The sequence below is a fragment of the Phalacrocorax carbo genome, chromosome 3 (assembly GCF_963921805.1).
Source record: "Phalacrocorax carbo chromosome 3, bPhaCar2.1, whole genome shotgun sequence".
In the NCBI taxonomy this organism is placed as follows: domain Eukaryota; kingdom Metazoa; phylum Chordata; class Aves; order Suliformes; family Phalacrocoracidae; genus Phalacrocorax; species Phalacrocorax carbo.
Window position 1 is genome coordinate 8,816,516 of NC_087515.1, and position 12,527 is coordinate 8,829,042.

Genomic DNA, 12,527 nt, shown 5'->3' on the forward strand with positions numbered 1-12,527 from the left:
AAAAAAAAAAACAACCAAAAACCCCAGTAGCCTAGCCTATTGCCATGTGAACAGTGTGTCAAAGTCAGAGAGTTAAGAAGCTGCTGGCTTAGCAGCGCTCTGAAGTTGAATTGGACTATCAGTAAGCTACAAATGCTTTGTTACTATTTTTCTGTATAAGTCCCCTAAACACATCATGCTCCTGTAAAGCAATGTCAGAAGTGGTGTAAAGCCTTGTGTATGTGTATGCAACTAGTAATGCATCCTACTTCAAAGCAGCGTACAACTGCCTTGAACAGTAGGATATCAATAAATGAATTTCACATGGCACAAAGGTGAGAGCTGCTGCTATTGAGTTGGGGAATATGTTTCTGCTTCAGCCTTGGTGGCCGCAGTACAGGAACACCTGTCTGTTTATTCATTATTCATTACATGCCCTACAAGGGTGAAAATATTTAGAACTTGCAGCATAAACTCTAGTGGCTGAGAAGTTCAAAATTGGGCTTCTCCTGGTTGATTTTGCTTCTTAGCATGAGTAAATGTCTTTCAGAAGATAATTACTAATAGTTAAGTAAGGAAATGAAAAAAAATTAACAATTTAGTGTGAAAAAAGTTATGGCAATGCTGTATATTACTTAAAAAAGGACATGTAAGATGTAAGATTCATGTCCCCACTTGCATCTCTCTCTGTGTCTGTACATTGCTTTTTTTCTTATTTAGGCTTTCTTTCATTTTTCTTTTTAATTCATTAGAATAGGATTTTAACATTGATCTAAACATTAATTTCAAAGACAGAGGAATTAGACTAGCCTTGAGTAATACATATATTTCATCCATCTAGAATTAGGGGACATATAATCTTTGACCTTACTGCAAAATGGGGAGCCCAGCCAGTCCCATATTCTTCCTTCATCTCTGAGTTCATCAGATGTGCTTCAGTTCCACCCTGGATTGCCTCCAGTTTGGCTGGTGTCCTTTTCACTCAGCTGAAACTGCTGTCAGCAAAACTAACCCTGTCCTGGTTCCAGCCAGGTTTGTCTGCCACCTCGTTGTCCTTCCTCCCTGCTACATCCAGCTCTGGCGCTTGCTTGTTCCTTAATGTTACTCATTTGGCTGTTTTGATTTTTGTCTTAGTCTGGTTCTTATAAAGTCTCTTAGGTCACTCCTTTAGCATGTTTTTTTGCAGAATTGCCAACCTTTTTTCCACTAAAATCTTTCCTTGAATCCCTCCTTTTCTCCTTTTGTGTCTGATCCCATGTATTTCTGAGCTTTAATTTACTATTTTTTTATGTTGAATAAAATCCATGAATCCCTGTTTGCTTAAGTGTGGTCCCACAGACTTTGTTTTTTCTGAAGATGTTAGGTTACAGTTTATGAAAATAATTTAGTAAGTTTTGTTCACTCTATGATCTATTGGTCATGGCTTAGGATGACTATAAACAAATTATTTTAAAGTTCTGTTCTCTCACTCTGATCTCCTTTTCTGGATGTCCTTCAGTGTATTTAATTTAACTCTCTGCTGTCTTGAAATGTTTGAGTTGCACACTCTGATTATTTTCTCATCTTTATTACTCATGCCTGGTGGTCACCTCTAGTTCTTCCTGTCTTACAACTGTGTATGCAAATCTTGTGTCTGTTTTCTCAGTAAGACACAAGGGTTCTGTTGGTTTGGTTTTGTTTTGTTCTTTCCTCCCGAGATATTCCAAACTTCAGTGTGGGCCTCTGCCTCACCCCATTAAATAATTGTACACAACCTCTCTTACTCTTCTCATTGGATCCTATTTCCTTCTCTTCCACACTGTCTTAGTGCAATTAGGCAAGGCATTAAGAGTAAAGACAACTTTCACAGCTCTTAGTTTCTTGGGCTAGTATTGTAATGGCTCCTGCCACCAGTATAAATTCTTGGCACTTGTATTTCTGCTGTAGGTTACATTTTATGGATATGATGCTTACTCCCTGTTGTTAGCATATGACAAACATGAAGGACCAACAAATAGCCAATGAAAGCATAAATCTTCAGAGAACTAGCAGCTGTCATCACATTTATGCTGAGGATGATGTCCAGTTTTCAGAGGCTTATAACTTTGTCAATTATGAATAGATTTTAGTGATGATTTGAACTAGCATGTTCCTGAAGTATCTCTGACCTTTTTGTCAGATTTCAGATCATAGCCTAAAGGATAGAGACTTTAAAACTGTTTTAAGAACTTATGAGAAAGTTTTCAAGTTCTATCTTGGCTCATTTTATCAATTATTTTTTTTTCAAAACAGATTGTGGCAGATGCCCAGAACAAAAGATTAGTCTGAAAAATAAAAGTCAAACAAAGCCTTAAAAGTAACAGAGGTAGACAGGGTTGGGATTTTTAAGATGTTTGCTGTTGCGAAGGGGTAGAAGCTTTCGCTATAGCTCTTTCTACCTACTTTTCTTATAATGTAAAGGGTGTCTTATAGAATAAGTGCAAAGGCATATTTGCTGTCTAGAAATATGATGCCGTTTGCTAGTTTCCTGTTTCTTGGAGAGGCTGCTAATTATTGACTCATGAATGTCATGACTTCTTACTTGTCAGGTTATCTTTACAGCCTTTCATTCTTCTGATAATATTTTATAAAAGAAAACAAGTTTTTAAAAACAAATTCGTAAAAAATGGCCAAGCAAGTAAACGCACAACTTACAGAAAGATAGATTAGCAAAAGCCCTATTCAAAGAATGTTCTCTGAAAAATTGCTTGCCTTTTGAATGAATGTTGCCTGCTTGCATTTTAAATGTTCCCCTTTTTAACAGTTGAGCCTTGTTCAAGTGGGCTTCTAAAGTTTCAAATTAAAATAAAATATCCTCCTTCTGAATGATATGTAAGAAATTAATGCTTTGTGAAAACTCTCTCAGTCCCAAATGATTGTGTCATGTTATTAAATAATCGTATTTCTGTAGTGCAGGTGTAGCCCTAAGCTTTTTAGCATGTTACCTCATTATATTATCCTATTAGAGTAAAATAAACACAAGGCTGAGCTGGCTAAACAGTGCATGTTTGGCAAGAATATAACCACAGGCAAGCTTTGCAGCCGCCTGTTGGAGGATCACAGTTTTCAACATGCAGAGATCTCATCTCCTGCTTAGCTTCTGTGGTAATGACGTATCACAGAAGCCTGAAGATGGTTATCTTTGGAGAGCCATCAGTAGTGTGTATAAACAGTACACATTTGCATTAGAATTTAAACTGTTCATACACCAATAAAAGAAGCTGGTGTTTTCCTACCAATGCAAGGCAACTTTATTTAGCTTCACTGTGCTATTAAGAAATACTGACTGTACCTCGTGTTTGCATTTTATCCAGTAGTTGCAATTACTACATGTTGTGGATGTCTAGTCCTTAATTATGCCTTCCCATTCCCGACTTTCCAGTTCACACTATGTAGTCTTAAGCTATGGGCACTTTTTTCATTTCATAGCAGATTTCTGGTTTTTTTTTTTTCTGTCAAGCTTTCCAAGTAGTTTTCTGTGTTGTTTCTGAACATTAGGTTTAAAAGACTTAAATTCTCAGTGAAAAATTAAATGGTTTTGTGATAGAAGCTTTCTGCTATAATTTTGGTAAGTGTAGATGTCTGTCTTTACCATGTTATGAAGTAATTTTATATATATAGGCACGTTTGTCAGTTTGGGATAGAGACTGCCCCTTGCGCGATTCGTAGTTATGAAGCCTGACTAGGTTATTATCCCTTTCTGAAATAACGCTTCCCCACAAGGAAGCAGAGAGCCAGACAGGATAAAAAGGAAATGCTATGAAAATGGCTGTTTCACTGTTATATCCTGGCCACCTGTGGTAATGCAAATGCTTTTTAAGAAAATAGAGAAACTGCTTTCTTTCTGCTGAGTTATAGCAGATGGTGGGACTTTGTAGGTCAGCTGGAAGAGGAGTTAGTGACAGGATGACTTTACTTACTTTTAACTTCTTTGCACTATTTACACCAGTCTGAAAATTAGTAGTTAAACAGATTGCAGACAGACCAGACTCCTTTCTCAAAAGTCAGAGAGCCAAAATACCGGCAATCAGTGTCCAAAGAGCAACTTTCCCAAGAACTGACTTCAGCTAGGAGAGCTTCTCTTCCAAACTGCAGCACAAAGCTGGCAACAGTGCAGCATTTCTTCAAGCATACTTTCAATGCTCAGGAGTAAAACGTGTAAGACTGAATGTAGCCTTATCTTATGAAATTTGTCACGGCAGTATATTGGAGGTCAGCAGCTAATAAGACGATAAAAGTTAATGAGTTAAATTGTGGAATAGAACAGAGAAAACAGATCGTTAAACCGCTCTCTTAATCTTTGTTTGTCATGTAGGTTACCATGGCAATTCAGTTTGGCTAATTCAAAGCCCTCATCTCTCTTCTTCATTTTCCATTGCCCAATCACACTTTGTGACACTTTGTCTTTTGCGTGAGCAACTCTAAATATTCCTGAGTAGTAAAATGGAAACAGTTGGGTGATCACTGGGCTGAAGTATTCCTGTTATGCTGTTTCCCTGCTTCCTTTTTTTAAAATTTTAATTGCATATTTATTTTATAATTGTTACATCTGACCCTGCAGTCTTCTAGATATCTCTTCTTTTTTCTTTTTCCTTATCCTTTCCAGGTATTTGTGGTGATGCTAAAGTATGCACTTTCAACTGAGTTATTTTATAGGTAGGATGTTGCAAGGTTTTCATGCTTCTTTTTGCAGAGAACATTACTTACCTGCTTGTTATTCTGAAGAACTTCTTCAAGAGGCACATACTGGATGTTAAGTTCACATCACCTGTTTAAAATTTTTAAAATCATTATGCATATGGTGAAGGTGGTGGTCACCCTGTCACCTCAGGAGATCCTTATATTTATGACTTTCTGTATGTTAGTTCATGTTATTAAGAATGACAGTCATAACACGTCTTTTTTTGTAGCTTGGAATTAAGAATACAGTGAGAGCTGAATCTGCACATATTGCTTGTCTCTGTTTTCAAGAGGAAGGTTTTACAGTAGTAATATTCACCTTTTCAACTGAAATCAAGGTGAAAGGAATTTTCTAATGAAACAGTTTTCTTTGGAAAATTCAAATTTGTCAGAATGAAAACTTATTGCAGAACTGATTCAGTGTAAGTGAAAACAGCTCCTGATGGAGAAGCTTCTTGCCTCAGCTTAGAATTTCTGGAGAGAATGAATGAGAAAGAACATACTGTCAGCTGGTCGAAGTAGCAGCTGATAACCGGGTGGTCTTGGGCTGTGGTCTTCCAAGAGGGAGTTCAAGTCAGATATATAAAGAGGCTAGATCTTGAGGTTCTTGCCTCATAGAATGATAGCCACTGTTCCCTCATCCAAGGGGAGTTTGCTGTAAGCTCATGAGTTGAACCTATTCAGTTATATTAAATGTAGAAGTAACTGGGGAATGAGAAGACCAAGACAGTAACTCTGGAACTGAATGAGAATAAATGTGGAAATCTGAAATTCAATTTCCTGATTACGTCTCCCCATTAAGGGCCCTAATAATAGGGCTATTGGCTTTGTTGGTGTCTCATATCCACAGGATATGATTTTGAATCCTGAGCAAAGTTTGATTGGTTCAAGCAAGTTTGCTCTGGTTTGTTGAGAAGGTTGAAGTTGTTTCATGATCAAGAAATCTTTCATGGCTTTTTGACACATCAGGAGCTTTTAAATGAATTGTTGAAGCACATCAGTTTTCTGAAAAGAAAAAAATCACTCGAATAAAATGCCCATGCATCAGATTTGGTTAATAAAGTGATATTTCAGCCATATATTACTGTATTATGACCAACTTGCTGTTTTTCAGCGTTAGAAGGCATCTGTGCTCGCTAGTACAGCCATGTTTCATCACTGCTCTGGTTCTGTCAGTGGCCAGGCAGAGGTTTGTTACTGAACCTCTCCTCAAAAAGTAAACCACTTTCTCTGTTCTTCATAGTATTGATTTCTTTATTTTAAAAGCTGCTTAAAATAAAGCAGTCTCCTGCTGATAAGAGCATTTTGAGGTAGTATGGATCTAATTTCTCGAGCTAAAACCTTGCTTGTCCAATTAACTATTCGTATGCAGTGGGAACATGCAATTGGCTTTCTTTCATTTTAGAGGTTGTATACTCAGTATATTAGAATGATTAAACTTCTGAATGGAAAAATATATGCCTTTCATGGACTTGTAACAGTCTAAATGACAAACAGTTATATACAAACATGGAACAAGTTCTTTGGAGCTCTTAGCCTGGAAAACACCTTCTGAGTCATGGAGTCTGGCCCTTGCTTATCCCAAGTACCATAAAATATAATTCCTCTCTGAGTTTATCTAGTTTTATCTTAAATGCAGTTATACTTTTCCCTCTCCCTGCTCCCCCATCTCATCCCATTGGAAGGCTGTCCATATCCAGTCCAATTAGATGAGTAATAACTTGTAATAAGTAACTCCTCCTTGTAACTACCACTCTGTGTTTACTCCAGGCCCATTTATGCCTGACTGCAGACATGCCAACCCTTCTGTCTTCCCCTCTTCAGGACCACTTTGAGAAATTGTTCAAGTTTACTGTTTGAAAATAAATGTCCTGCAAGATAGGGCCTGATTCCATCATGGATTACCACAGGAACGATCAGGGAAGTGTAAGAAAGTTTAGAGGTACTGCTAATGCACTTCCCCTATCTGCTGTGCTGAACTGAAAAGCAGAGGCTGCTTCTGATAGCAGTGTGCCTCTGTACTGCCCCACCTTTCCCATCTCGCCATGCATATGAGACTGCACTTTTAATTTTTTTCCCCTCTTGAGAACTGTCAAAATACTTCTAGTCAGATTTTTTTTCTCCCTTGATTCTCACATTGCTAATTCATGCTTTTGCAGCCAGTTTGGACAGATCACAGAATTATAAGATTTTGTGTTTGGACAGATGTGTATATATTTATCACTGTTGCAACTCCATCTCTTGTACCTTTTTAAGTATTTCTTACAATGGCTATCTTTGTCCTTTGAAGTGGAAGCAGATAAACAGTCGATTAAAAACTGAAGTGCATATCTCCAGAAGCAATACAGCTGCCAAAAATATAGGTTCTAAGTTGCACATTACATTCCTACAATGGGGGCGTATTCATCTCTAATTCAGCCTGTGGCCTGGGGAACAAACCTGGTCTCTCTGTGTGAAAATTTTATGACCCCTTTTCTGAAAGCTCAGGGTCCACCAGTATGCCTTCTGATGTTGGCTGCAGGTCTAGCTCATGGCTCTAGTTCTGAGTCCACCAGCCTCTTTATGTATGTCATTTTCTAGAGACCCTTACTCTGAGCAGCTTACAGCATTGGCTTCCATCTTTAAAGATTACCAGGAAAGCATATCTTTATCTCAAGCAGTGAAGAAACCTATTTAATATATAATATACCTGAATGTGACACTGTGGTACCCGAGATTGAAAATTTGTTACAAAATTCCATTCTTTGTGCCTACTGAGAGCTGCCCAGGAAGGGAGTGAGTTAAACTACAGACCTGATTCTCTGTGACTCTATTCTAAACACTAACATCTATAAGTGGTAAAATGTCTATTGATTAGGTACCATCAGATCCTGCAGGCAGTTTGCCTCGCCCATGTGCGAATGCTCTGCAGTTTTAAGAACCATCAGAAAGTGCTGTGCAAGGCTGTGTGGAAACAAGAACTCTTCTTGACATCATATTTACTGCACTGGATTCGGACAGCTTTAAGATTTCAATGTCTGCCCAGAAATGAGTACGAATAAATAAGACTGGGTTCATTCATTACGAGGAGATATAGATTTTATTTATTTTTCCCACAAAAGAAATGCTTTAAACACTAAATAGTGGAGTCTGAGCAAGATGAAATGGAAGTTCCATTTGTATTCAAAGCTTGGTCACGGTAAGTGTATTCACTGGCTCTACTTACAATGAGATATAGTAAAAATTGCATCTGAAATAAAAAGATTAGAGAAAAGGATGGATGTAGAAATCCAGGTTTTTGGATGTTTGTATTATAATTATTAATGACAAAAGGAAATCTGGATTTTATTTGGATTATTTTGTTTCTTTTGCTTGAATAGCACTTCAACATCATAGAATTAGCTGCACATATCTATCTTCAAAATGTTCTAATAATAATGCTAATTTATGGAATTATCAGATTTGGAAAAGGAGAAATTAGATGGATTAGTGTATTAATTGACAACGAGGTAAAGACAAAAGGTAAAAAGGATTAGATTTTGGATAGTATCTTGAGTGAGTAGGAATTAGGATATTCAAATGATTCATCTCTTTTGAAGGTCACAAAAGTGGAGACAGGGTTAACCTTTTCCCATTTTAAGTGTAGTTTATGTACTATCAACTTGCAGTCCAGACCATCAGACAACCTTTCTGTAATGAGGATTTTCCATACTTTAACTTATGTTTATTAGTTTGCAATTAATCTGAATGTAGCTGTTGTTAAATACCTTGTTTATATGTTGAACACAGATACATTTTTGTTGTAGTGCAAGTGCCTTCAAGGCATTTTTGCAAATTTAAATTTACATCTGTAAATTTTTATTAAATGACTCCGTTACATCCTCCTCCTCTGTGTTGAATAGTGAATTAAAAGAATCCCAAAACAGAAAACAAAAACAACCAGAAAATACTGTCTTTTATACTCACAAACAAATCTCCCATGCTGGGTTAGGATTCGGTTATAGTTGTGTGATGTCTTAATTTATTACAGTTCATAGTTTATGTGCTGTAAATTCTATCAGCAAGAACATAGGTACTTGATATTTTTTTTTACCCTCATAATGTATCCCATCTGTACAATAATTCTGAGACATGCCATGTTCTTTTAATACATCTTAATTCATGTAGACTAATTATACTTCAAATTTTTTTTGTTAAATTATTGTACTATATCTTCTAAGAACTGGCATGGTGAAATATCATGTCCAGGATCAGTTTAACTGTTTGTCTTCCTCGTTCATGCTATGTCAATAATATCTACAGTCTTTTGTCTTCTGTTTTACTGCCCTGTAACCCTACATGTAATCCTGTTGAAAGTTGACTGTGCTTACTCAGCACCTTTTCTTTTTCTTTATGCAGTATATACAGCACTGGGAATTAGGCAGAAACCCAGAAATACATACCCTCTAAAAAGCTGGAGTTAGACAAAGGGAAAGTACTTAGTTACTGAAGGAAGTGCATTAAGCCTGTTTGGGTGTTTAAATGCAGTAGCATAGTAATGGGAGAAGGATAGGCTTTTCAAAGAACATAGAGTTCAGAGCTATGTAAAGAACATGATGTGATTTTGTATTAAGCTTTTTATACGTTTATTTTTACCTTTAAGGTCTGTGTACGTAGCTGGATTTTTGCCATGTTTTTCATGCAAGAAAGATCTACTCAGCTTCCTTTGACCATGACTGTTTCAGGCATCCTCTGTAAACTAAAACTTTTTACTTTATAATCAGCATTTGTCTGTTCTAAGTAAGTTGCTCTCAGTAGAATAGTATCACTCTTATCACAAGTTATTTTTAGGCAGCTAGAAGCTTAGTCACATGGAATGGCGATTATCCCCCAAAAAAGTGTTATTTTGTTCTGCATTTCTCTTCAATGTATCTGTGAAAAATGTAAAAAAAAAAAAAAGTTTTACTCTAAAAATGAAATATGCAGCTGGATACATATATTACCAATGTTTTACTCAGGCAATAGCATGAATGAAGTGTCATGAACATGAACTGTGTAAGAAGACATTACTGTGTGATTTGACTGTACTTTCATCCTGTGACTTGATTTTTTTCCAGTTTTGTGCTAAAATATTTGCTTATTTCCAGATTGCTTACAAGCATATTTGTGCAGTTGCTGTGATTAATCTCTATAGAGTTTACAGTATTATAAAGAATTAATCAGAAGGTGTGCATGTTGATGTATACTGGGAGTCACAAGAATAACTACCTGAATTGTGATCAGCTAAAATCTTTCTGTTGGCTTAAAGAACAAGTTTGCCCTAGTTTTCATCAGACAGTCTGGATGTTTCCTACTTTTAATAAGTGAATCAAACTCAAAGCTATTGAGTAATAAGGATATAATCTGACTTAAGCCCAGAGGCCTCAAAATACTTTTAGCTGTTGGGATTTTTAATTTTATTCTAAAAGCAAGCCCACCTTTTTAGCTGCCTTTCTATGAATACGGAAATGTAAATGACAAAAACAGGGGTTGCAAAAAATAAAATATCTCAGTGTAATTTATGCTGAAATAAACCTACTTCCTTTTCTTCCTTATGAATTTCGTGTAAAAAGATTACATAGAGTTTGGACTGAAATATTTTCTTCTAACCTATGTTAACGTAGTACAGTCATGATGGGCAGAACCTGTTATCTCTCTAAGGAAAGTACTGGCAAATATTTTCTCATCCTCAGAAGAAGTGCTGAACTGTATTCTAGAACATCACTGTGCTGTAGATAAGTTAAAGATTGGGTTTTCTATTAATAGAGGTAATTCCAAAACTGAAAAATTATTTCTTTTAATATAGATTTATGTTAAGTTTTTGTCAGGAGCTGAAGAGCATAAAAACAAGTCTGCCTTCCTATAGAGGTGGATATTGAGCTATTTGTGTTGGAAACAAAGGCTTTGAAAATTTGAGCTTGTTTTTCTACATGAACTTCTCACTTTTTTTTTTTTTAATAACCACAGCAAGACCAGCTTTATACTTGGGCTGCAGTTAGCCAACCTACACATTCATCAGATTATATTGAAGGAAGCTTTCCAAGGAGAATTCCATCTGCGTGGCCCCCACCCAAACCTCCAGATGAAGAACAAAGACTCAAAATTACAGAAGAAGGTATAGTTCTTTCACACAGACAAAAAATATGTATGACATGGGGGGGAGCTGCTGTCTTTTAGAATCCAGGATATAAACTCAATATCTTAACTTCTAACAAATACCTGATTTCAAAGATCTTGGGTTAGGATCAGAAATAATGTCAGCTAGTATGAATCTAATAAAAAATATTCAGCAAAAATGCATGCTTTTTGTTAACAACAAAGATGTGCACCTGGCATCTGCTGACTAATGGGTTTTACCAGGTGTTGTGACCTTTGCTCTTTTCCAGTTAACCTACTTTCAGAACCATGACATGTGGGGACTTTTTCTCTTCTTAAAAATATGGAAAACTTCAGAGGCCCACTGGTGGTATACTGAAAGTTATTAGAGTGGTGTAAGGTATTCCTTTGTGGATTCAGCAGTCCCCTGCTGACAGAGAGGTAGAAAAAGTATATCTGAAAAATAAATTGAGGTCTTGTTCACAATGTCAGTTTATCTTAAAATTTGTGAGGTTACTCTACCAGCCAAATTTCTGAAATCTTCTGCATACTCATTAAAAACTTTGTTTTAGCTGAGAATTAAAACAAAACAAAACAAAACCTCTTGTAGCTGACAAAGAAATTTAGAAGAGAATCTCAAACCTGTTTTCTCTTAATAGTGTTGATGGGCAAATACCACAGGTTCTTGGAGGCTTAGCTTTGCATTAGTTAGTATTCAACAGCTCTCAACACTTTCAGGCAACATTCATCCCCATGACCTCCATGGAGAGCCACTGGGTATAGTAAAATTTTCCATTTCCTACCACGCCTTCTTTTCATTGCTTAGATTTGAAGAATCAAGTCATTATTTCAACAGATCTCTTTGTATTGCTTGTAGGCTTTGGGTGGAGTTAATTTCAGATTTGCTTCTCTTTGGGACTTTTCTACCACTTCCTCTGGAACACGAGCAAAGTATTCCTTGCATGGACACCATTTGTCATGGCAACACTTCACTTTTACTGGTATTGCTTATTCCAGTATTCACAAGCAAAATAAGTGATGCCAACAAAAATGCAGTACTGCTATATTATTCTGTTTATTCTGTGGCTTTTACCAAAGCAGTTCTATTAGCGGTTGAGAAAACATTTCTGCATCCATCTCACTGATGCAGTTCAGAGTGTGGCACACTGCAGTACTGGACTGCTGGGCTAGTTCAGTTTTTGACTAATGATCTACTATTTTATGCTGTTTTCAATGAAAGTGCTGTCATATGTGGTAATAGAATTCAAATGCTGTCTCCTCTGAGAGGACAGATTGTGTTTCTCAACTTGGAGATTTAGTTAATGGACATATGAACAGAGTATTTATGAACACAAAAAGGTGAATATTTTGTTATTTTATTTTGAGGTTTTAGCCTGGCAGAGGCTGGTGCAATTTAACAACAGTTTTGTTGATCTAAAATCTAGAAGAACAATGACTACATAAAATATTTTTAAATGTAAAATTTTTACTTTTTTTATCGATTTTGAAAAGTATTTCCACCAAGACGATAACACTAACAATTTCTAAATGTAGTCATTTTATACATGGATGGTTTTCATCCTATATTGTTCTATTTAATATTATACCTACTACATGGATGTAATGTGTGCAGTACTTGCCTGTTTCTTATCTCAGCCAGTGCCCTCTCAAAAACTGCAAAAATAGTAAGAAAATAGAATTAGAAATAAAGCAGAAAATTGTGTATTGTGATTATTTCTATATGGAATAAATGGGTA

General features: G+C 36.3%; 1 protein-coding gene across 1 annotated transcript in view; it reads left to right on the forward strand.

Annotated features, from left to right (window-relative positions):
* FMN2 (formin 2) overlaps positions 1-12,527 on the forward strand; it is a 159,588-nt gene that overhangs the window by 19,469 nt on the left and 127,592 nt on the right. Inside the window, exon 3 of the mRNA XM_064445773.1 lies at positions 10,642-10,789. Coding sequence (XP_064301843.1) covers positions 10,642-10,789 — 148 coding nt within the window. The remainder of the gene's footprint in view (positions 1-10,641; positions 10,790-12,527) is intronic.